The sequence below is a fragment of the Myotis brandtii genome, unplaced genomic scaffold (assembly GCF_000412655.1).
Source record: "Myotis brandtii unplaced genomic scaffold, ASM41265v1 scaffold111, whole genome shotgun sequence".
Taxonomy (NCBI): domain Eukaryota; kingdom Metazoa; phylum Chordata; class Mammalia; order Chiroptera; family Vespertilionidae; genus Myotis; species Myotis brandtii.
The window spans coordinates 2433245-2459292 of record NW_005353789.1 but is presented as its reverse complement, the minus strand read 5'-3'; the positions used below and the strand labels follow the sequence as shown (position 1 = coordinate 2459292).

Genomic DNA, 26048 nt, shown 5'->3' with positions numbered 1-26048 from the left:
CTATACTTACATATTTATGTACATATCTATATTTCTATCTATATCTATAGATCTCCTAGTGCTTTAAATGCACTGGAAATGAATATGTAAAAGAACAGGAGGTGGCTATTTTACAAACTCTGCTGAGAAAATCAGATAAAGCTTTAGAGAATCATTTACACCTCAGCTGGAAGCATGCAGAAATTTCTGTTGGCAACCCACAGCTAGGTTTCATGTTCTGTATTTATTAAATTTTAATGCTTTTAAAAAAGTTCAACTGTGCGGGAAAAAAAAGCAGCAACAAAGTAAAATTCAAACAAAATTATATAACTCTTCTGTTTCCTAATAAATTATTTTTAATGGTAGATAGAAATTTGGGAGTAATCAAAAATAAGGCCAGGGCCGTGGTCCAAGTTGGTGGTGCAGGAAGAACCTGAACTCAACTCTTCCCATGAACACACCGAATCTACAACTACATATGGAACAATTCTCTCTGAAAAAGACCTGGAAGCTAGCTGAACTGTTCCCTCACAATAAATTGTAAATGTGCCCCACAAAGGCAGGTAGGAGAGGAAGAGACAGTCTCGCCCAAAACTCCACCAATCAGAAGGGATCTCACAAATCTGAAAATTCTCCCTGAGGAGCAAGGGGTTCATGGTCCACATCAGTCATCCCAACCCTTCGGACCCTCAATGGGGAGTTGAGCCCCTAAAATGTCTACCTTTGAAAACCAACAAGGCTCACATTTAGAAGACTTCTTACAGGTCTGCAGGGAACTGACATACTTTTGCTAGGGCTGAAACACAGACTTATTTGTCCCAGGGACCAGCACAAAAGTATTAGTTTGAAAAGTATGTAGAATATATGTAAAGGAGAGTCATTGCTAATCTTGAAGTGTCTGTTGGAGAGGGAGGGGCCAGTTAAGACTCTCTCCAGGATGGGGGTGCTGTACCATTTTTGCCCTCTCCTTCTACCTGGGTAGTGTCAGCAAGCACACCCCACCCCAGAGCTCTCTGCAGCTTCTCAGAAGCCAGCAGGTACATCCTAGCCCCACCCTCTCCCACCACCTCGCTAAAGCCAGCAGTTCACACCAAGGACATATTAGACCAGATAGACCTAATAGATATATACAGAAAACTCCATACAAAAGCAACAGAATACACATTCTTCTCAAGTGCACATGGAACATTCTACAGGAATTCTATCAATCATGTTAGGGCACATAACAAGTCTCAATAAATTTAGAGAAGACTGAAATTATATCAAGTATCTTCCAACCACAATGGTATGAAACTAATAATCAAGTAGGAGAAGAAAACTGGAAAAATCATAAATATGTGGAGAGTAAATAACATATTACTGAACAACCAATGGGTCAATAAAGAAATTAAAGCAGAAATAAAAAAATAACTTGAAACAATGAAAATGGCAATACAACTTAACAAAATCTACAGGATGCAGGAAAATCGGTTCTAAGAGGGAGGATAATAGTGATACAGGCCTACCTCAAGAAACAAAAAAATCCCGAACAATTTAACTTTACACCTATAGGAACTATCAAAAGAAGAACAAAGCCAAAAGTTTATAGAAGGAAGGAAAAAATAAAGATCAGAGCAAAAAATAAAAATAAAATAGAGACTAAATGAAAGGATCAACAAAACTAAGCTTTGGTTCTATGAAAAGATAAAATTGACAATCTTTAGCTAGACACACCAAGTAATAAAGAAAAAAAGCTCAAATAAATAAAATCAGAAATGAAAGATAAGCTACAACTGATACCAAAAAAATGCAAAGGATCTTAAGAGACTGCTGTGAACAAATTGGATATCTAGAAGAAACAGATAAATTCATCCAATATAATAAAAGGCTAATATGCAAATCGACTGGACGGCAGAATGTCTGGTCACTATGACACGAAATGACCACCAGGGGGCAGACGCTCAACGCAGGAGCTGCCCCCTGGTGGTCAGTGCACTCCCACAGGGAGCACTGCTCAGCCAGAAGCCGGGCTCACAGCTGGGGAGTGTAGCGGCAATGGTGGGAGCCTCTCCCGCCTCCATGGCAGCACTAAGGATGTCCGACTAATATCCCCTGAGGGCTCCCCAGCTATGAGAGGGCACAGGCCAGGCTGAGGGACCCCCCCCGCAAGTGCACAAATTTCATGCACTGGGCCTCTAGTAGAAACATAATATTTTAAGACTTAATGATGGAAAAATAGAAAATCTGAATAAACTGATTATTAAAAAGGAGATTGAATCAGTAAACAAAAATATCCCAACAAACAAAAGTCCAGGGCCAGATGGCTTCAAAGGTGAATTCTACCAACGTTTAAAAAGAAGATTTATACCTAGCTGGTTTGGCTCAGTGGATAGAGCATCGGCCTGTGGACTGAAGGGTCCCGGGTTTGAGACCAGTCAAGGGCACATGCCCAGGTTGCAGGCTCAATCCACAGTGGGAGGCATTCAGGAGGCAGCTGATCAATGATTCTCTCATCATTGATGTTTCTATCTTTCTCTCCTCCTTTCCTCTCTGAAATCAATAAAAATATATTTTAAAAAATAAAATTAAAAGAAGACTTAATACCTATACTTCTCAAAGTCTTTCAAAAAACTGAAAAGAAATGAATGCTTCCAAGCTCATTTTATGAGGCCAAACCAGACAAGGACACACATACACAGAAATTGCAGGCCAACATAGATGAACATAGATGCAAAAATCCTCAACAAAATATTAGCAAACAAAACATGCACCATGATCAAGTAGGATTTATTCCAGTGATGCAAAACATCTGCAAATCAATCAATGTGAAACACATTAACAAAATAAAGGGTAAAATTATATAATCATCTCAACAGATTAAAAAAAGCATCTGACAAAATTCAACATCCATTTATAATAAAATCTCTCAAAAGAAGTATAATGTATCTCAACATAATAAAGATCATATGTAACAACCTACAGATAACATCATACTCAATGGCAAAAAGGTCAAAGTTTTTTCTCTAAGATCAGAAACAAGAAAAGGATATCCACTCTCACCACTTTTATTCAACATAGCATTAGAAGTACTAGTCAGAGCAATTAGGCAAGACCTCCACATTGGAAAGGGAGAAGTCAAACAGTTATTATTCGCAGATGATATAATTTTATATATAGAAAACCCTAAAAACCTCACCAAACTATATTACAAAGCTATATTAGTCAAAACAGTGTGACAGTGGCATAAAAACAGACACATAGATCAATGGAACAGAATAGAGAGCCAAGAAATAGGCATATGTATATATGAACAATTAATTTATGACAAAGGAGGCAAAAATATACTATGGGGAAAGGATAGTCTCTTTAATAATGATGTTGTGAAAACTGGACAGCCACATGCAAAAGAGTACTATCTTTCACCATACACATACATGCATACACACACACACACACACACACACACACACATACACATAACTCTAAATGGATTAAAGATTTGAATGTAAGATCTGTAATCCTAAAACTCCTTAAAAAAAACCACATAGGCAGTAAGCTCTCTGACATTAGTCTTGGTGATGATTTTTTTTGATCTGACTCCAAAAGCAAAGGCAACAAAAGCAAAAATAAATGGAATTACATAAAAATAAAAAGCATTTGCATAGCAAAGGAAACCATCACCAAAATGAAAAGACAACCTACAGAATGAAATAAAATATTTACAAATCACATATCTGATAAGGAGTTAATATCCAAAATATATAAAGTAATCATACAACTTGATAGCAAAAAAAAAAAAAATTAAAAATGTGCAGAAAATCTAAATAGGTGTTTTTTCAAAAAAGACCTACAGATGGCCAACAGGTACATGAAAAGGTGTTCAACATAATTACCAATCAGAGATATGCAAATCAAAACCACAATGTAATTTCATTTTATACCTGTTAGAATGGCTATTATCAAAAAGTCAACAAATAAAGTGTTGGCAAGGATATAGAGAAAAGAGAACCCTTGCACATTGTTAGAAATATAAATTGGTGTAACCACTATGGAGAACAGTATGGTGGTTCCTCAAAAATTAAAAATAGAATGACAATATGATCCAGCAATTCTACTTCTAGGTATTTATCCAAAGAAAATAAAAACACTCATTCAAAAACACAGATGCACCCCTATGTTCTCTGCAATATCATTTACTAGTGGCCCAGTGCACAGATTCATGCACATTGAAAGGAAATTAATTAGGAGAAAGATCCATGCAGTAATTACATTACTGCAAAAAATTACATGTCAAAATAGTATATATAATATACTATTATAAAATTAAAACATGCATGCGATTGGCACCAGAGAGAGCTTTATATGCATCACGCATGCATGAGTCAACATTTATTTTTAAATTGCTAGTGTGCATCATGTGTACCGGTTGGTCGGTTGGTTGGATGGACGGACGGACCGTCACTTAGCCTTTTATATATATAGATAATAACCAAGCTATAAAATCAACCTAAGTGTCCATCAGTGGATGAGTGGATAAAGAAGATGTGATGTTCATCAATGGATAAGTGGATAAAGAATATATATACAATGAAATACTACTCAGGCACACAAAAAATGAAATCTTGCCATTTACAACATGGATGGACCTTGAAGGTATTATGCTAAGTGAAATAAGTCTGACAGAGAAAGACAGATACTGTAGGATGTAACTAATATGTGGAATCTAAAATTAAAACAAATAAACCAACAAACCAAAACTCATAGATTTAGAGAACAAAATAGTGGTTGCCAGTGGGGAGGGAGGTAGGTTGGACAAAATGGGTGAATGAGATCAAGAGGTCCAAACTTCCAGTTATAAAATAAGTAAGTCATGGTGATGTAATTGACAGCATGGTGATTACAGTCAATAATATTGTAGCAAATATTTAAAAGTTGACAAGAGAGTAAATCTTAAAAGTTCCCATTACAAGAAAGAAAAAATTTTGTGTAACTGTATGGCGACAGATGGTAACTAAACTTATTGTGGTAATCATTATGCAGTGTTTACAAATATCAAATCATTGCATTGTACATGCAAAACCAATATAATATTATATGCCCATTATACCTCAATAAAAATAATAATAAAATAAGGCTAGAAGAGTGCTTTTTTAAAAAAAATGAAAATTGAAAGAGGGCATATAGTAACACTTTATCATCACCATTGGTTTTCTCTCAAAATAACAAGATTGTAAATTAATTACTCCTTTATTATGCTAAGGTTTGTGGTTCCATTTTGCTCTAACAGATAAGGATGACTCCTAAAGCAACCTGAAAATTTTACATCTTCTATAAGTCAGTACTGTGATTCCTTAAATAAGGTAAACTCAAACTCCCAGGATAGACTGCAACACAGAAACGAATTTTCTTTAATTATACTTTAGCTACAGAGAAAAGTACAGAAAGTAAATATATACCTAATTTAAAATGTGCAGAGACAGAAATAAGAAACTTTCACACTTTCCCCAGGAACAAGAGGTTTCTAAGTGTCATTCTCACCTGCAAAGCCTCCTAATCAAATCCTCAGGTTTTCTTGTTATTTTTCTGGGAAAATCCATTTTTTCAATTCCTTTGAGAATCAAATTGTAGGTCATCATTTGGTCAGTCCCGGAAAAGGGCGGGCTAGAAAAAAGACAAAATAGGACACTAGGACCAGGTTCTGAGACACATGTACAACTAAGACTTTCTTCCCTCCCTCCCTCCCTTATTTCCTTCCTCTCTCCCTCCCTTCCTTCCTCTTCTCTCTCTTGCATTAGTTGCTCTATGACAAGTCTGGAGAAATGGTAGAAAATAATTTCATCAATTTCACACCATTTAACAAATTACACATATACCCATACAAGTAATTGCTCAGGTATTGATAACCGCTAAAAAGAAAAAATAAAGTGGGAGGTGACAGAAAATGACAGAGAGGTATGATTTTTTTTAAAGACAGAATAGATACAAGAAACTTCTCTCATAAGTTGACAGTGGAGCAGAGGTATGAATGAAGAGAAGGAGTGAATGAACCACACCTTTAACGGTGGTCAGAGGATTCCAAGACAGCAATACAAAGGCCATCAGTCAGGATGGGTATGGGTTATTCTTGGAGCAGTGAGGAGGGCAGTGTTGCCAGTGGAGAGAGTAAGTAGGAGAAAGGGATAGAGGAGACCGTTACAATGTTATATAGATCTATTGGGCTATGGTAAGGACCTGGGATATGTTGTGAGTCAAATGATCTAATTTACAGCAGCCATGGTAAGCTTTTTATTTTTTCCTCTTTAATGTGTGGACCATAAACTGTGATGGTGATAGCGGTGGAGAAAGGCAGGCATGGCAGCCTGCAATAGGATGGTAGTGGCGAAGGTGATAAGATGTGGCTGGATTCTGGATTTATTTAGACAGTAAAGCAAACAGGACTAGCTGGTAGGTGAATGTGGTGTAAGGTAGAAAGAAAGAATTCGAGAATGATGGCCAAGTGTTTTGACGTACTGAAGGAAGCTACACTGACTCAGAAAAGAATGACTGGGGTGGGGTGTGGGTGCAGGGGTGCAGAGCAGATTATGAGGAATGCAGAGTCATGTTTGAACATAAAATAGAGATGCTAAGCAGGCAGTTGAATTTCTGTGTCTGACATTCATGGAAGAGTTTAGAGCTGGAGATATGATTCTGAGAAGTCACCAGGCAGTATTTAGGATCGTGGAGCTTGATGATCACCCAGGGAGTGAGTAGATCAGTGATGGCGAACCTATGACACGCGTGTCAGAGGTGACACGCGAACTCAATTTTTTGGTTGCTTTTTCTTTGTTAAATGGCATTTAAATATATAAAATAAATATCAAAAATATAAGTCTTTGTTTTATTATGGTTGCAAAGATCAAAAAATTTCTATATGTGATATGGCACCAGAGTTAAGTTAGGGTTTTTCAAAATGCTGACACGCCGAGCTCAAAAGGTTCGCCATCACTGGAATAGATGGAAGAGAGATCAAGACAAGAAGTGGCCCAATACTTAGCGGTCAGGATGATGAAGGGGACCCAGTAATGGAGACTGAGATGGAGCCACCGGTGTGGGAAAAGAAATGGGAGAGAGAGAGGTCCTGTGAAGAGAGTACTTCAAGGAAAGAGTTGCTAAGATGAGAAAGAAAGAACTGGGAATTGAATTTGAATACCATTTTAATGCAGACACTTTGCTTTGAAAAACACTTCATAATCTATTCTACTGTGTCCTTTAATATTTGAAAAATAAAGATGACTTTCATGAACTGTTTGCTATTTCTCAGTCATGCTTGAGAACTTTTTGATGTTGAGAGTCCCCACTCTGGGTAATAAACTTGTAATAAGGTCAGTGTGCTAACTTTCAGCAATCTGTTTCACCTATAAAGAAAGTGAGGTAGGAAACAAAAACCTGGCTATAATATTTTCAACTCATTTATATATTTACAACTATATTGCATTTTGTTTTTGAATTATTTTTTCATTTTCATTTACCTCCTGACTCTAGAGTTCAGGGCATATAAAATTAATTTTTCTTGTGCTCTACCCTGAAAACCTTTACCAACTTTTTTATGACAGCTCAAGCCACCTTAGCAACTCCAAATTATTGGGGTTTCCTCCCCGCTTCCTTCTTCCCTCATTTGATTTTCCTTCACCTTTAACAATTTATCCCAGTTGGTGAAGACTGAAATGTTTATTCTTCAGTGACCTAAGGGAAATATCATGTGTCTCTTAGAAATGCAGCTAACAAATTTTCCAGGGATGAGAAAACAAATTCATGAAATAGAATTCCTTGTGTTTCAAGACCTTAAGCGACTTTCTCTCTGAGTGACTATCTGGATATTCTTCCCTTCTTTCCTTCAAAATTTTAAGCAATGAATATTTGAAATTTATTACAGATAATATAATCTTCCATATCTGTTTGCTCAATGCATATTGACAAGGACATAGAATGTAGTCATAGGTAATTGAACATTAAAATTTGTAGTGTAAAAAGTTCAAGAAGATTCCGTAAAACTCGTTTTGTAAAATATGTGTTGAGACTTGAATTCTCATCAATGGGCTCATTCCGGTATTTTCTTATGCCATTCCACATGCAAATCCTCCCTGAAATTAAGACTCAGAATATTTGGTTATAAAGGTTTATAAGGATAGGCAAATCAGTAAATGAAAAATGGAGGTACAGAATTGGAAAGATAACTGATCCGAATCCGGTGGGTATGTCCATGCACTATGCTACATGACATGTATGTAATGGAAAATGCATCACATTTAGTCAGAAGATCTGGGATGAAATCCCCAATCTTAGGCAGGTAGCTCACTGCTCTGGTCTTCTAATCTATAATATCGAAATCATAAAATAATCAAAATTTAAATTGTAAAAAGTGATAAAGTTTCCTGCTTTAGCTTCCATGCAAGTTTTCACACAGGTAAGTGCTCTGTAAACTAAAGTATTTTACAAATATGAGTTGATATTACATATAGCCTATATATGTACGTGGGTGCGCATGTGTGATTATAAATATGTGTGCGTATGTTGAATATTTGGAATATTGGATTCATTAATATACTCCCTTAATCTCTTTGGGAATGACAATTCAATTTTAACTGCTAAAACCTCTGCTGTGTCATGTTTCTGTTAATTAGCACCTCTAGAAAGCAGATGACAAGGGGAATGACATTTAATTTCAGCAATGTTGCTTTCTCTTAGCATTTCTGGTTAATGATTTATTGGGAAGACAGAAGAACATGGCTAAATTTAGTTTAATTGATCAATGAATTCAATTGAAACATGATTACTATTTTATCAATTACAAAACTATACAAAAGGAAATAATAACATAGCCTATAATTTCAATTCCTTTTCGTATTCTTATGCTGAATTATCAAAACCTTCACACACTTAATATGTTATCTACACTAAGAGGGCTTGCCATTCTAGGTAAACCACAGCATTCTGTGCGCCTTTCTTTTACCTTCCTGCATCTTTTCTCTACATTCTAAACTAGCAAGCATACTATGTGTGAAATAATGTAAAGACGAAAAGGCATCACATTCCAAAATGTTAAGCTCATAAATCATTAGTTATTTTGGCACTTCTCCGAAGAAGAGGCAGAACACAACTTGAAAGGCCTTACTTGCCAGTCAGGAGCTCATACACTAGAATTCCCAGGGACCAGAAATCCACACTGAAGTCGTGGCCTTTGTTGAGAATGACTTCAGGGGCTACATACTCTGGGGTCCCACAGAATGTCCATGTTTTCTGTCCAGATCCTATTTTCTTAGCAAATCCAAAGTCAACCTGGAAAAGAATGTCAAGGAGATTTTCAGAGACCATAAAACTTATGTCCTTCTTTAAGTCTCCCCTTAACTTCCCCCATTTTCTTCTACACTCTCACCCTTCCCTACACACACACACACACACAGACACACACACACACACACACACACACTGACCCTTCTGGTTATTCTTTTGTAGGGCCAAGTGTAAATCTAACTACACTGGAGTGCGTTCCATGCACACACTTCTGCATTCATAGCCCCTAGAGAAAAGCTTTAGCAAGGGGATACCAGAACACCACATGTGCAGCTCAGAGCAAGCAGGACTAGAGTCATTTTCAAATCAATGGTGGCATTCATTGGGAAGAGGCCAGAAGGGGGAAGCGATGGACTTGAAAGTCCATCAGAGAGGAAAAAAATAATAGCAGACTTGAGAGTTTGGGAAAGGACCACTGTTGAAAAGAAGGGGGTTTAAAATTCTCGACAGTCTTTAAAAACTATTATGCACAATGTCTGCACCCTCTCAATTTTGACAGTCCAAAGAAAAAGCCAGGATCATCCCAGCTGACCCTTGGCTGGATTCTATACACTCGCAGGGTGGTGGTGGCGAATAGTACCTGCATAAACTTATTTATTCTGAATATAATATTAATTCAGCCGGCACCCACTATAGGCCAGGCTCTGTGCTAGGTGTACAGATACAGAGTTGACTAGGAGAAGCTCGGTGTGTTGGGAATACTTATCCATATGTGATTAATATTATGCCATGTAATACATAATATAGTAGAAGATGATGCCAGCTCAGAGGGCTAAAAGAACATATGTCTGGAGCATGAGGAAGAAGGTTGGGGAAGATGCCAGGAGGTGGCACCACAGCTTGGCCCTGACTAATGATTAGGAACTTTCCCAGGCTAATGAATGGCTGCTATCCTCCTCTTCCTTTTCAGAATAGGCCCCTCCACTTCTCTGAGACTCTATTCAATGGACTTTGTGCACAGAATAGAGACAGGAAAGGAGGCTGGGGCGACAGAAGCCCCACTCACTGAATCAGGGCAGTGTCCACGACTGACACTCTGCCCTGCAAAACAAACAGTCGGTTTCCTTCCACAGGGGTTACTTAGCACATACTTTTCATCTTCAATACATACAGATATTATTTTAATAAGACTGCCCTCCACCTCCCTCAAGTAAACAGACACACAAATTATACCTGGGCTTCAACATGCACATTTTAATAGCTTCATTACCCACACTATCTCAATAATATGGCAATAACCTTGGCCAAGAACCTAAATAAATAAGGTCAGCATATCAAAATAGGTCCTCACTTAGAAAAGTCTGAGTCAGTGAACTATGAAATGCAGTCCTCATTTATTCATCCAAATAGTAACATTTAAAATCTTCATGTTTACCTTACATAAATCTTAGAAATTTACCTTTTTACTAATACTTTTTAGTATTTATCACACAATAGCATGGGTTTCCTTATTAGAAAAAGGGAATTTAAACAACCTAATTAGAAGTGGGCTTTTGCTGTGTTCTTCAGCTACATAGGGTGACTCACAGGATTCTAAGAGATGGCTGTGGATATTATGAAATTAAAATTTGTAACCAGCTGAGATTAGCATATATACTTATTCCTCAGAGAAAGAGCCATTATGAAAATCCTAGGTAATTTTATAAAGACTCAACTTTAAGAGCCAAGAAAGCAATGCTTATAATTGCATTTTTAATGTATGCATATGTGGAAATATTATATTTTCTTGTTTTGTAACAGCTTTTCAATTCATTTTCTCATTGCTATTTTTTTCCCTTTTATGGAGACTGGAAGTTTATTAGATGTTTAGGAGAATTTTTCTAGCTCTAAAAGTTGTAAATTTTAATTTGAATAGCTGGTTTTGCTTTTATAATATCTGCATGTTGGCCCAAAGAGATGGCAATAGTTCCATTAAGATTTAAAGACTTGCCCTAGCTAGTTTGGCTCAATGGAGAGAGCATCGGCTTGCGGACTAAAGGGTCCCAGGTTGATTCTGGTCAAGGGCACATGCCTGGGTTGCGGGCTTGATCCCCAATAGGGGGCGTGCAGGAGGCAGCCAATCAATGATTCTCTCTCATCATTGATGTTTCTCTCTCTCTCTCTCTCTCTCTCTCTCTCCCTCTCTCCCTCCCTCCCTCCTTTCCTCTCTGAAATAAATAAAAAGGTTTTAAAAAACCAAAAAAGATTTAAAGACTTGCCTGGCCAGCATGGCTCAGTGGTTGAGCATCAACCTATGAACCAAGAGGTCATGGTTCAATTCCTGGGCAGGGCACATGCCTGGATTGCAGGCTCGATCCCCAATGTGTGATGTGCAGGAGGCAGCTGATCAATGATTCTCTCTCATCTTTGATGTTTTTCTCTCTCTCCCTCTCCCTCTCCCTTCCTCTCTGAAAGCAATAAAAATCTATTTTAAAAAAGTTTTAAAGACTTATGAAAAGTTACCTCTTTTTTTATATCCTTTAAGCTTAACAACTTTATGTAGTCAGAGGAAATTGACATGCAGACCTATCCATATTAGATTTGCCTAATATGCCCAGATCTTCTGATGTCCACTTTTGTATATTTTCTATAAAAATTCACACTACCTCTGTCTTGTACAACCATGGATACCACCACAAAGCCTGTCTTTTTTTTTTTAACCCTCCCCCTTCTGGACAACAGAAATGTAAGCTCTTTACTTTATTCATTCAACAAATGTTTGTTCAATACCACTATGTAGCAAGTGTCAGGATATAGACAAGGCCCCAGTCCTCCTTGAGCATACACTGAAGAGAAAGAGAACAAACATAAAAATTTGACACCATACGTAATAATGTCAGATAGTAGTGACATATGCTATGAAAAAACCTACCGCAGTATTAGCTACAGAAAGCAATCAGGAAACACTTCTCTGAGGAGGTAGCATTTGAGTCGATTTCAGCAGAAATTTAAGAGAACTAGGAAAGAGCTCAGGAAAAATCTGAGCAAGAGTGATTCTGCCAGAGGAAGAGCTAGCGCATAGCCCCCAGCCTTTGGGAACACCCATGGCAAGTTCGAGGACAGACAAGAAGACCAGTGTGGCTGGGCCATATGTAGTAAACTGGTAAGCCACACGAAGAGCTTTAGATTATTTTCCCTGGGAGGCCATTACAGTATTAAGAGAAGGGGTATGAAAGGGGCTAATGTTTTAAAGGGATCATTCCAGAAGACAAGAAAAAACATACCACTTTGAACAATTCTACTAGCAAAACTGAGCTCTCAGGAAGAATGTCTGGAGAAGCTGCACACAGGTCTTTTTCTTTTCTCTATTAAATCCCCATTATTAAAGATAGTTTATATTATGCTGGAAAAACATGACGTCTCCAAAGATTTTAAGAAACTAGGAGGTTTTAAGATGTTTCTAAATCTGCAGTGATGACTGCATCCTTCCAAAATAGAAAAATTAGCATGTGGCTTCCTGGAGCTGGTGTCCAGTATTAGCTTTTTCCCAGAACTTTCTCTCTGGGTAAGTAAATTTGTCAGATATTGGTTCTCCTGGTTGCTTAAAAAATGGAATCAAAATGACCAGTCTAATGAAGCCTGATGATTCATGGACACATAACATTCCAAAAAAAAATATTTATGTGGCATTTTGAGGGCACTTACTTTGCCCACGTCTAGACAAGGGTAAAATGGAATCTGTTCATCCCATCCGCCAACAGGCAACAGTGGATGGCTTCCCCTGGATGGAAGTGAGAGCGAGGGAGGCTAAGGGATAGGATGGGTGAGTCCTTCAGGAATCGGTGTGGGGGCATGGTGACTCATCTGAAATACTTGGAATGTTTAGTAGAATGTGGGCAAGATGAAGAGAAACTTGGCGTGCGCACGAACAAACTGGGGGGAAAAAATCGGAGGCTCATCTGATATACCACCACCTCTTTGAGCAAGATTTACAGAACCAATTTCTTTCTCCCATGAGGTTCTTTAACACTATTTATATTCCACAATTACACCCCTTAAGGAAGCATCCTCTAGTTGTGTGACCAGCTCCTTCCTTGAGAAGAGGCATTATATCTTACCCGTTTTGTACCCCCTACAGAGTTTGTAACACAGCAGATGCTCAACACATGTTTAGTGAAGAAAATATGAATAAAAAGATTGCTATTAACATCAGTTTCAATAACATATTTATACTCTTTAAAACAGTGTTACAATTTTGTGAGCTAGAAACTATTATCCTAAGTTAAAGGTGAGAAAATTAAAATTTAGGGAGGTCATGGGTATCTGAGGTGACACCTGATCAGGTTTCAAAGGGAACATTATCATAATAAGTGAATTGATGATGAAGTAGAAGGTATTTAAGGGAAAAGAATTGGCATATGTTAAGCACTTCAGTGGGAAAAGCTTGATTTAATAAGCTTTTATCATTGAACTAGAGGCCCGGTGCATGAAATTCGTGAATGGGTAGGGTCCCTAGGCCTGGCCAGTGAGCAGGGATGATCTTTGGGGTGACCAGCAGGGTGATCAGGGGCCCCTGCGCTGAGCATCTGCCCCCTGGTGGTCAGTGCATGTCATAGTGACCAGTCATTCCACAGGTCGTGCCACCATTTGGTCGATTTGCATGTTAGGCTTTTATTATATAGGATAAGAACAGCTTATAATGGTCTGGAAAAATAATATAGATGGAGCCTATGACTACTTTTATTTTTAAGTAAGGAAATCCTTGCTACATATAAAATATTGGGACATGTATGCAAGTTATAAAGCATAAGAATAAAAACACCCTGTACCCTCTACCAGTTTAATAATTAGAACAGAACCATGTGGAAACCCTATGTGCTCCTCCCACAGTGTCTTCCTGCCCATTGCCAAGAGGTCACCATTGCCCTGAGTTTTGTATTCATCATTTGCTTGCATTCAATTCTGATTTTACCACATAGATAACATCCTTAAATAATTCACAGTTCTCATATTTAAAATTTTTAGATAAATCTTATATCTATCATTGGTCAAATTGCCTCTTTTCACTTAAAATCATATCTGTGAATTTAATAAAATAAATATTATAGTACATTTATTTTTACTCTGTATCATACACCACTGAATTGCACAACATGATTACGTTTGTCTATCATGCTATTGCTAGACATTTGGATTATGTCTAATTGTTTTCTACTACAAAAATGCTTCTATTAACATCATTTTCCATGTTTCCTAGTGGACATGTGTAAGACAGTGAAATTGCTGGGTCAAAGATGTGGTATCTTCTATTTTACTAAATACTGTCAAGTACTACACAATGTCTAGAAATAAACCTAACAAAAATGTAAGAGCTTTGAGAAACTTATACAAATTTATAGAAAGGCATTAAAAATAATGTAAATAAATAGGCTCATTCTTCTTTCTTCTGGGCACAGAGCTAAACAACATAACCCAGCCTTCTTTGTGCTGGTTGTGACCACGCAAATCAGTTCTACCTAGTGAAATGTGAGCCCACTTTTGTGCACCACCTCAGACATGGGCGATCTCCATGCCTGTGGTCAACAAAGAGCAGATTTGAAACTGGCAGGGACATAAGATGGAAGGAGCCTGGGTTCCCTGAACCACTGTTTGGAGAAGAGCTCCCTGCTGCTCAGGAAAATCCATTATGTGAGGAAGAAAGAAATTAATGTACAGGTAGAGTTTAAGCAGAGCTTTTCATGAAGCCTGGCAAGCTGATACTAACATTTATGTAGATTAACCAAGAGCCAAGAATAGCCAAGACATTTCTGAAGACAAGAAGAAGAGGTTGGGAGGATACTCTCTCAGATATCACAGCTAATTATAATGCCACTAGAGGCCAGTGAACGAAATTTGTGCACTTGGTGGGAGGGGGGGTTCCTAAGCCCAGCCTGTGCCCTCTCACAGTCCAGGAGCCCTCAGGGGATGTCTGACTGCCGCCTTAGGCCCATGGGGAGTGGGCCTAAACCAGCAGCCGGACATCCTTAGCGCTGCCACGGAGGAGGGAGAGGCTCCCACCGCCGCCGTCGCACTCGCCAGCTATGACCCTGACTTCTGGCCGAGTGGTACTCCCCCTGTGAGAGCGCACTGACCACCAGGGGGCAGCTCCTGCATTGAACGTCTGCCCCCTGGTGGTCAGTTCATATCATAGCGACAGGTCATTCCACCATTCAGTTGATCTGCATATTAGCCTTTTATTATACAGGATAGGCTTAAACTAATTACTAATGAGAGGGGGTGTGAATTAGAACCATAGTGGTTTTATACTTACAGAAGGGAAAAAGGTAATATCACTAAATGAAGGTGAGGATTTAGAACAATGGAAACTCATACACACTGCTGCTGGTGAAGTGAGTGATAATATAACACAGTCCCAAAGGAAAAATACATATATTCCTAGTTCACTAAGTAGTTTTTATCATAAATAAATGTAAAAGTTTATGAAAAATTCCCCTGCAGATATTGAGGTGATTATATAATGTTTTTATTTTTTTAATCTTATATTAAGACAGTGACTTGTTTTAATGGAATCTTTAATGTTAATTGCTTGCATTCCTGAGATATATCCAACTATGTTATACTGGATTATCACAATTTGTGTTCTTTGTAGTGTTCAGTTTGCTAATATTTGGCTTATGATTTTTGGATTACATTCATGAGTAATATTGGACATTTATTTGCCTTTTCTAACGAGTTTTCTTTGGAGAATCAAGTTTACATTAGCCTCACAGAATAAGATAGTGTAAAGATGCCCAAATACTCTCTCCTCCACATAAATCTCTGCTTTAACTTTATGATGTTCACTTATGATAGCATATATCTGTACCTCTTCTCTTTTACTTTTGATTGAAATTTCCACAGATTTTTAAATTTTATTAATTTTTCTAAAACACCAAGCTTGCTTCCATATCCCTTTTAATTTATATTTTATTAATTTGGTTTTATTTTTAAATGTAAACTCATGTTTTCTGGAACTTTATCTCTGAAAGTTCTTTGTGTCCTGAGTTGACAGTATATTCTTCCAGAGAGAATATACATTGATTCTTGGAAACTTGGGCATGCTACCAACATGGATCAATTTTCACTTATTCTTGCTTGGGTTTTTCCATCCTTGAAGACTGGGTACCCAACCTCCATGTGGCCAAGATTTCTTAGAAAAGATTCTTCTACTCCTCTACCAAAGGCCCAATAATTAGAAAAGCATGTTGTCTTGCATTTACTCTGTCTTTATACATCAGATTTTTTTCTTGTTTTATATTTCCCTGCGGGTGTAATCTGTGTGATTCCTGATTCTGTGCAATGTTCTGTTTCAACTTCCCACACTGTCCAGGTAGAAGACTTGGTCTCCTGTTCCCAGAGGGTGAAGCTAATAAAATCAAACCTCCAGGCCACTAGGATTGCTGCTGGGTGCCCACAAGATAGCAGCTTCAATGTTTGAGCTCCATCCTATGCCACTGCTCAAGCTTGGCTCCCAGCCTCAAGAGAACCCCAGTGTTGTCTCTTAAATTCAGCCATGCATGCAGTACTGCTTTTCATGTTTCATCCAGTAATTTTAGACATTTTGTGGTGAGAGGATTTCAGGATATCTAGTTTGATATATAGCTAGAAATGGAAATATCCAACAAGTACTTTTTAATCTCTAAAGGCCTTAATCTTCATTTAGTTGGTTGGCAAATGAGTTAGGATGGATAACAATGGCCACCAGGAGAGATATTTATTGACCTTTATGACTGCAAATATGGACTATGCTATCTAATATTTTAAAAAGAGCTATGACAAAAAAGGAACTGAACAGATATCTGCGTCCCTCATGGTGGTTTTACTTCTAGAATATTCCAAATTTTTACCCTAAAGAGCTGTGCCAATGAAGGGTTTGTGAAGAAGAGGAGTGATTGAGGACTTGTGTTAGAACCTCACCAATTCTCAAAGCTGTCTTGCATGGATAAGATAAAGCTTGAATGGATCAAAATGTTTCTTGGAAGGTAGTCAGATTTCACATGAAAGGACTTTCATTTTACTCCTTTACTAGGGAGAGAAATTGCTTAGCAATTGCAGATAACAAATTCCTAAAACTAAATTATACACTGCAACATGTAGATGAGAAAACCTATGTCATCAATTGTTACATATATTAATTGCAAAATGTTTAGCACACAGTAGCTTTACACATAGTCAACTACTCATTAAATAATAGTGCCCATATGTAAAAGTTCTGATGTGAGAAACTTTTAATATCTCTGTAAATGCTAAGTTCAGAAATGGTTTCGTGTTCTCGCGGTACTGACAAAATGGACTCAGGAAAACTCAGCCTGGGTCCCCCATCCTCAAAGGGTCACCTTCTAAGGCACGAAGTGCCTTGACTTCTCTTAAATTATGACTTCCCGGTTCTCATATAGTTTCTTACTGCAAACGGTTTATGTGACGGTAGCATTTTTTCTTTAGTGTGACACGCAAGGGGATTTATGGTAGGCATTAGAGGATTACAAAGATAGATAGCAAGACAAGTCTCTGTCCCCAAGAAGCCATCATCTAATGCCGTGATCCTCAACCCTGGTACTTTAGAATCATATAGAAAAAATAAAAAAAAAAAAACAAAAAACAACTACCCACATTCATACATATATCTTTTCTCCTTTTCTTTCCTTATCATTTATAGCCACTCCCTGTATATAGCAAGAATCTATTAAAACTTACTTACAATTATTTTTAAAAAATACTAACAAAATCCAATTTTAAAGGCATTCTATAATGTGAATCCCTAGGAGGACTCAAAAATATGGTTGAAACATTAATTCCTAGGCCAAAAAGAATGTGCTTGTTACACTGCTCCCAGGGTTTCAAAGACCCCATCAACCAAAGTGGAAACAACAGGTGTATCAACATTAAAGGGAAATTGCAACTATCGCACAACTCTGTGTTTGGAAATATCTCACATGATGCTATAAGTCAGAGAATTTGTCTTACCAATTTCAGATAGCCCTCAGCATCCAGAATTAAGTTTTCTGGCTTCAGGTCTCTGTAGATAATACCTAGTCGATGCAGGTAATCAAATGCTTCAGTCACACAAGCCACGCAGAACTTGGAGGTGGGTTCATCAAAGCTGCCTCTGTAATGAAATCATGTTCCCTCTTAATGCTCTCGAAACATATCTCCGTTGTCTATTCTAGGTGTCAATTACTGTTTTGGTAAATTGATGCAACATAAATGTTTTGTAGGACAGCAAGATTAAAAAGTACTTTACACTGCCCTAGCTGGTTTGGATCAGAGGATAGAGCATCGGCCTATGGACTGAAGGGTCCCGGGTTCCTTTCCAGTCAAGGGCACATACCGTGGTTGCAGGCTCCATCCCTGGCCCTGGTTGGGGTGCGTGCAGGAGGCAACCAATTGATGTTTCTCTCTATCTCTCCCCCTCCTTTCCACTCTCTCTGAGAATCAGTGGTAAAATATCCTCGGGCGAGGATTAACAAAACAAAACAAAAAAGGAACTTTCACTGCCAATGAATTAGACTGCTGATCATAAAGAAATTTAGGGGGATACTAGATGCAAATAAGAACTACTTCACTAAAATCAAAACATCCACGTCCAAACAATTGTTTCTGGTCATTACATATAAACATATAAAATTGAAAAAATTTTTAAAGTTTTTTTTAGACATTTATGGAGAAATGCAACACTGGAGAAAATGCAACTGCCAAGCTTGAACCAGACGTCTGTAATTGATTGCTTAACTCAAAAATGACTCAGGTGATCATGCTCATTTCCTGTTTGTAAAGCATGTAACCACAACTTCTTCCCATTTGGGGCACTTTGATGATATTTGAGCTGCCCACTGTCAGCACTGTGTATGTATGTTTACATACTGAATTGTTAAAATGTGGTGGTGATTTGCTGCACGGTATAATGGAAGGATGTGTCTTTGGGGTGAAGGAGACTGGCTTTGACTCCTGCTGCTTCCATTCACTGTGTCCTTGTGCAAGTTGTTCAGCTGTTCTGAGCCTCGGATCCCTATCTGTAAAATGGGTTTACTACTTACTTAACAGTGTTGTTTTGAGGATCAGGTGCAGTGCCTAACAGGAGGTAGAAATCCCCTTTTTAAAATTGATTTAGATTTTCTAAATTGATTTGCCTGTTGAAGCAAGGATGGAAGATGCAAATGCTTTTGCAGGTGTCTTGCAACCCTCCTCATACTTCCAGGATCTCCCCATTCAGATCCATCCAACAATACATTCCTAACATAACATGTTCATCTTCTACTCAGATGCTCCAATGGTCTATTATTGACTTGGTGTGATGCTCAGCCTTGAATGAACACTAGAATTGCCTGAGGAGCATTAACAATCATTTACTGGACCCTATCCCATATGAAAATCCTAATCCTTGGTGTTAGGGCCCAGCATTTTACTCTGTAAACGATCCCCATGTGACTGTAATGTGTAGTCAGGGTTGAGAACCACTGGCCCAGGTAATTCTCAAAATGCCTGGCATTACGCCCCCGCCCCCCAGCCACCCCAACATAGTGAAAACCTACCACCCATCTCCTCTGCTGCTGCCCTTGTTTTATACTCAAAGTCTGCTGTTCATCATCCAGAAAGAGTCCCAATCCTATCCCAATGCTCCTGCTGTATCTTACACTAATTACCTTTCCTCTCCGCCTTTCCACATTTGGTCATCTTCAGAGTTTGGTTCAAGTCTTTCTTTTACCATCACATTTTTCTCTCTCTCCTCTTCTCTAAGCTAACTGTCTGCCATAGTGAACTTGCCTTCAATTAGAAACTGCCAATTTCTTTGTCATATTTAGTGTTCACACACAATGAAATGTTTTTAAATTCTATATACTATTTTCCCCAATAAGCTCAGAACTCATTGGAGGGAAAGTTTATACTTTCCTTGGTTAGAAAAATCTCCATTGTGTTGAAAATCTGGGTGGAGAAAAAAATGGTGGTTTTGATTGTTTGAAAACTATCCCTTTTATAAAGTTGAATCTTTGCAGATATCTGACTCTGTTTTTCAGAAAAGGCTGCACCACTATCGTCCGTCCTTCATCTCCATTCTAGAGATTCGCAATCAGAGCATCTGGGCTTGTATCTACTCTGTCTCGTACTAAACATGTCACTGGGGATAGTTCACACTGTCCCCAAGCCTGGGATAATTTCATCCCTAATGTGGGAATGACAATAATGAATTTACAGGGCTCCTATGACACAACTATAATATTGACTGAGAAAATATCACTATTAGCACCTTATTTTAACAAGTGATAATACCTTCTTAGAATTATATATTTGCTTTCTTCATGTCTCTTTAAATGATCATGAATATAACATCCTTTAGACCATTTGTGAGTAGACAAAAGTTATTATTTATAAAATCTCTGTTCATTACCTGTCCCTTAATATACTCCATAGCTCGCCACCTAAGCAGGCTTCCAGAAGCATGTATACATACTTATTGTCCTTGAAAGTACGATACAATCTGTGAAGACATAAAGACATGGTTATTAGAAATCTAGTTTTAAGACCTCTCTCAAGGTGCTTCAGAGCATCATCAGTAACATTTTGAGCAATGGTCCTCTTCTCCTTCCAAACCTCCTACAGCTACACTGGCTTCCTACTTGACTGCTCTGTAGTCTTTCCTGCTGCCTTGCTTTTGCTCATGTTGGCCCCTTTACTTAGACTGTCCTCCCTCTACATACAGACAACTTCTTAATCTCAATTTCACTGTAAAAGTATTATCCATTCCTCAGGACCAAGCTCCGAGGCCATCTTCCTGATAAAGCAGCTCATTATCCCACCTACCAAATATGGCCTCTTCTTCCTCCCCAAACCCAGAGACTTCTGCATTTATCTCCTTTAAGATCTGTCTTGCATAACAGTCATTCATACCCATGTCTTACATCCTCTAGTTGGTCTCAGGAAATAGACTCTGAGATAGAGGTCTGCAAGAAGTTTAGTGGGAGTATACTTGGGAAAAGTACTCTCAGGGAGAAAGAAACAGATTTGGAAAGAGGGAGAGTTGGGCTATAATCTAGTTTCAACAAAAGCCCTAGCTTCAGGAGATCCGCCATCACAGACACAGGCTGTACATGGAGAGAGAGTACGATCGTGGGCAAGGGTGTTCTCTTTGCCTAGAGCCATGGTCGGCAAACTGCGGCCCCTTGAGTGTGGCTCTTTCACACAATATCACGTGCGGGCACGCACGTATAGTGCGATTGAAACTTCGTGGCCACACTCAAGGGGCCAAAGAGCCGCATGTGGCTCGCGAGCCGCAGTTTGCCAACTACTGGCCTAGAGCAATGGTCAGAGAAGGGCTGAGCCATAGTCCTCAGAATGTGGGGGAATGACACCCTCAATCCTGATGTGGGACCTGAGCAGGGAACTGTATTTCCACATTAGTGAAAGTAGTTTCTGTGTCTTAATCAAAAGACCCTTTTTCTCCCTAGCACCATGCTCAAGCTACAGTGGATAGTAGAGCAGCCATATCATGCATAGACAGCAAAAACAATCTGGTACAGTGGGCTCTGGAACCAGCTGCCTAGGCTTGAATCCCTAATCAGCCATTTATTAGCTATGCAATCTCACTTTACTTATTGTTCTTCTTCAATGAGGACAATCATAACATGTATCTCATTGTTCTATTATGAAGATCAAATGAATATATGTATTCATTTGATTATATATTGATTAGATATTATTGAGTACATATTAATTCAATATATATGTCTATATATTGTATATAAAAATATAAATTTTTAAATGTTTCATTTTATATGTATAATATATATATATTGCTTAGAGTGCCTGACATATGTTAATTTCTCAATAAATGTCATTAATATTTATTCTTAATATCATTACTATCCTACTATATGCCAAGAACTTTGTAAAGAGCTGGAAATGAGTAACTAATAAAACCTAATATATGCAATAAAGCTGTTTGTCAAAATTTGTTTATGAATTATTGGTTAAGAAAAAAAGAGGGGGATGCATTTTGGGAATATAGTTAATATAAAGATAATTGGACGACCCTATTACCAGCATTGCCTGGTTTCATGTTTCTTTTTTAATACTGAAATAAAAGGGGGGGATATGGATTGGCAGGAATATTTTTGCAAGGCATTTGATCAAAAAGTAAAAATTCTATTCTTGAAGGGGCACTTTATATCACCCAGAAATCACCAAAGCTACACTACAGCCATATATGAAAAGACGAACTGGCTTACACCAATAACCCATGACTTCACAAGTAAAGATAGCCCTGGCCTAGAATAACACATTTCTCTTTCAAGCTCTGGTGATAGCTACAGACAGACCAGTAACTATCAGGAGGTGGGACTTTCGGCATTTAGGCATCGTGAGAAACCACAGTCTGTCGCTCCTTGGCAGCCGAGACGTGCCCAAATGCCACTTCCGGCAGAAATTCAACGGCAGCACAGTCCCTGAGGGAAGCAATGAATTCTTGCTTCCCAAATTCTGAATTAGGTCTGGACTAAATAATCAATTCAAATCATTTCAGTTAATTTTACACACACACACACACACACACACACACACACACACACACACACACACGTTTTCCTGACATTTACTCAAGAATAAAAGGACCCGGGTGTTTGACTCCAGATCTCAAACTTGAAGCGTTTTATGTACTGCTGTTGAGACTGGGATGGAGAATTCAGAGTGGGGCCTCCCCTTCCTCCTCTGTCTACTCTCCTGCATAGAAACACTCATGAGAAGAGCCTCACACCCGCAGTTCTGGGAGCCGAATGCCAACTTACTTCACAACGAAGGGAGAACACAGCTCCTCCAGGATCCTCTTCTCGGAGTAGACATGCTCCTGTTGCTTAGTATCCACTATGTGCTTCTTCCTTATGCACTTCATAGCAAAAGCAACATTCTCATTTTTCACTTTAACCTACGTAAGAAGAGAAAGATCCCTCAACACTCACTTATTAGGAAAGATTGACGACATCTATATAAAACATGTTCACTAAGGAGAGTTAAAGTTCTCAGCATATATGAAAACAGTATGGAAGTTGTAACCACTTAGCACTCTGGGAACTGAGTTTTACTCAGGGGTACACACTTCCCCTTCATTGTAATTTCCACAAGAGTCCACATAGCTGGAACAGGGTTCTAAAACGTTTGTATTGAAACAAGAAAAGAAAAACTGTAGTTAGATTTAATGTTTAGAAATCTATTCAATTTTGAAGAAAGTTAATGTTTAGAAATCTTTTCATGAAAATCTTTAATGAGAAGTGTTCTTTGATCTTCAAAACAAAACATATTAAATCAAGATCTACATGTGCACTATCCGATTTAACAGCCCCTAACAACATGAGGTTCATTCATTAAAAATCAAAATTCAGTTCCTCGGCTGCACTAGCCCATTGCAAAAGCTCAGCAGCCACCCGTAGCTAGCGGCTGCCCTATGGGGCGGCACAAGTACAGAACATCTAAATCAGCACAGAAAGCTCTAGTGGAGAGCACTGCCCTACATGGACAAATAGCATTTTCCCTCAAAAGGAAATAAAAAATTTAATAGGTATTTTTTTAGATGAGCTTAAAACTCCATAAACAGACTCTATTTGACATGTAATAAAATTGTAAAGAAATGGTTGCCTCCCATATTGTTCTCACATTTGCCATTAGTGCTGCCTATGATGTTAAATTAATAGTGAAATTATTGTTTCAATTATAATTATCTAACTATAGAAAAGACAGATCTCAGCATCGTTAATGCAATCCCTTTGCCAAGGTCTTTGGCGAACAGTATCACTGCAGATGGGTCTGGCCCTCCTCTCTCCATATGGCAGAGGAACGCTACAGATATTCTCTGGCCTATTAAGAGATTGTTTCTCCCTCCTCACCCATCAGAGATGAAGTGCTGACTGGGTGTGAAGTGTGCTACCCAGTCTCCTGGCAGCATTGCAGATCTGCTCGTGCCCAGGGCTACCCAGCAGACGGCTGTGTCAGCATAGTTCCCGGAGGCTAATGTACAGAGAATTGTTAAAAATCTGCTGGGCAGAGAAGGACTTGGTAATTGCCAAGAGTTCAGGGCCATATGCATCTAATAAGGCCTCAGATCTCCATTCTAGTTTCCTCAGGGCACTTGACGTGAGAGTGCCACTCTGCTGCTGCTTGGAAGCTGGTTATAAAGCTTGGAGAGGTGGTGATGTGGAAGATGCAGCCAAAATCAGGTCGAAGGTTCCCAGCCATCCTGATCAACACTACAGAAGGCTGCTCTTCAAACACCTCCTCACATTCATCTTTTCTTTTCTTTTCTGATAGAAAAGTTTGAGCAAACCAAAAATAAAGTAATAAAAGCCAAAGACAGACATGGTAGTGAAGTTGTTTAAGGGACAGAACTATAACAATGAATTTGTTTCTATGGCACTTGCTCAGGAGACATTCTTCTTTTCTTTAGTATATAGACAGTGCATGTGCCATGAGTGCATATATACACACACATTTTCCTGTGAGGAAATACACTTTTTAAGGTTTGATAGTCTTTGGGAATGCTTACTTGGTACATTCTCCAATAACCACCATCATCAAAAAAAATCACATAAGGATGGGATGTCAGAAGCTTGAAATAGCAGCTCTTAAGTTACTTCCTAGCATGGACCTGCTACTATACAACACACAGACGGAAAAGTGTACTTTCTCAATTCAAAGCAACATTTAAGACAGCAGTAACAATTTATTCACTCCTCCAAGATACTCTGGAATATAAAACAGAACAAAGAGTCAAAGGCTTTTCTCTCAGATGCTTGAAACGTAAACCCCTTACAAGCTCAACTCTTCCGAACCCACCAACGCCCAGTGTGGCGATAATCTCAAGGTTCTGGAATGGGGACGATGAGGAAAATCTGGCCACCTTCTCCTTCAGCTGAATCATCTCCAGAGAGAGCGCTTTGGACAGGTTCCGGTGAGACATGGATCTCCTGCTCGAGAGAAGTGACATGTTACACACGCCGCCTTGGGCCCGCAGGGGTCCTGCCACACTGAACTGTCACTCCCACAGCGGCCTCATATCTGAGTCATTCCTGCCTACAGGTGCCACAAAGGCGATCCCAACTTCTATAGAATCAGGTTCAGTCTCACGAGGGGGGAAGGGGGGGAGACAATAGAATATGCAAACAAAAAACTGACACACACACAATAAAAAATAGACAACTGTCAAATTGGATCAATGAGAGGTAAAAATGAGTGAACTTTGTGGTATTTAAAATGTATGTCAATAAAGCTATTAAAAAGAGAAGAGTCAGAGGAAATAAAACCCCAGAGCCATTTTCTTTGTTGCATATAGACCAGAGAATGTCACACTGAGAATCACGGCATGTTTTGCTATTTTTGTCAGATCTCAAAGCTTTCTATGACTGAACAAGAATAATTACTTTGTGAAACATAAAAAAATGTATTTCCTACTTTATATCTAATTATTTTGACTTGGGAATACTCATTTTTTCTTTTATTTAAGGTTTACTGCTCTGACTGAACAAGAATAATTACTTTGTGAAACATAAAAAAAAAGTATTTCCTACTTTATATCTAACTATTTTGACTTGGGAATACTCATTTTTTTCTTTTATTTAAGGTTTACTGCTTTAGATTAAATATTCATAAATTACTGTTACTACAAAAGGCCTTTGGCATAAAAGTTGCAAATACATCTCTTGCAAAAAAACAGAAAAAACAAACAAACAAACAGCCCTAACCAGTTTGGCTCAGTGGATAGAGCGTTGGCCTGCGGACTGAAAGGTCCCAGGTTCAATTCCGGTCAAGGGCATGTGCCTTGGTTG

The 26048-nt window shown here is 38.5% G+C and overlaps 1 protein-coding gene across 3 annotated transcripts in view; it reads right to left on the bottom strand.

Moving 5' to 3' along the window:
* Positions 1–26048, bottom strand: part of PRKG2 (protein kinase, cGMP-dependent, type II) — a 124482-nt gene that overhangs the window by 11704 nt on the left and 86730 nt on the right. For all 3 annotated transcript variants that reach the window (XM_005857417.2, XM_005857418.2, XM_005857416.2), the window contains 6 exons: positions 25037–25190; positions 23022–23158; positions 20630–20719; positions 18211–18352; positions 9110–9273; positions 5497–5619 (listed from right to left, as the gene is read on the bottom strand). In XM_005857417.2, the coding sequence (XP_005857479.1) occupies positions 5497–5619; positions 9110–9273; positions 18211–18352; positions 20630–20719; positions 23022–23158; positions 25037–25190 (810 nt within the window). The remainder of the gene's footprint in view (positions 1–5496; positions 5620–9109; positions 9274–18210; positions 18353–20629; positions 20720–23021; positions 23159–25036; positions 25191–26048) is intronic.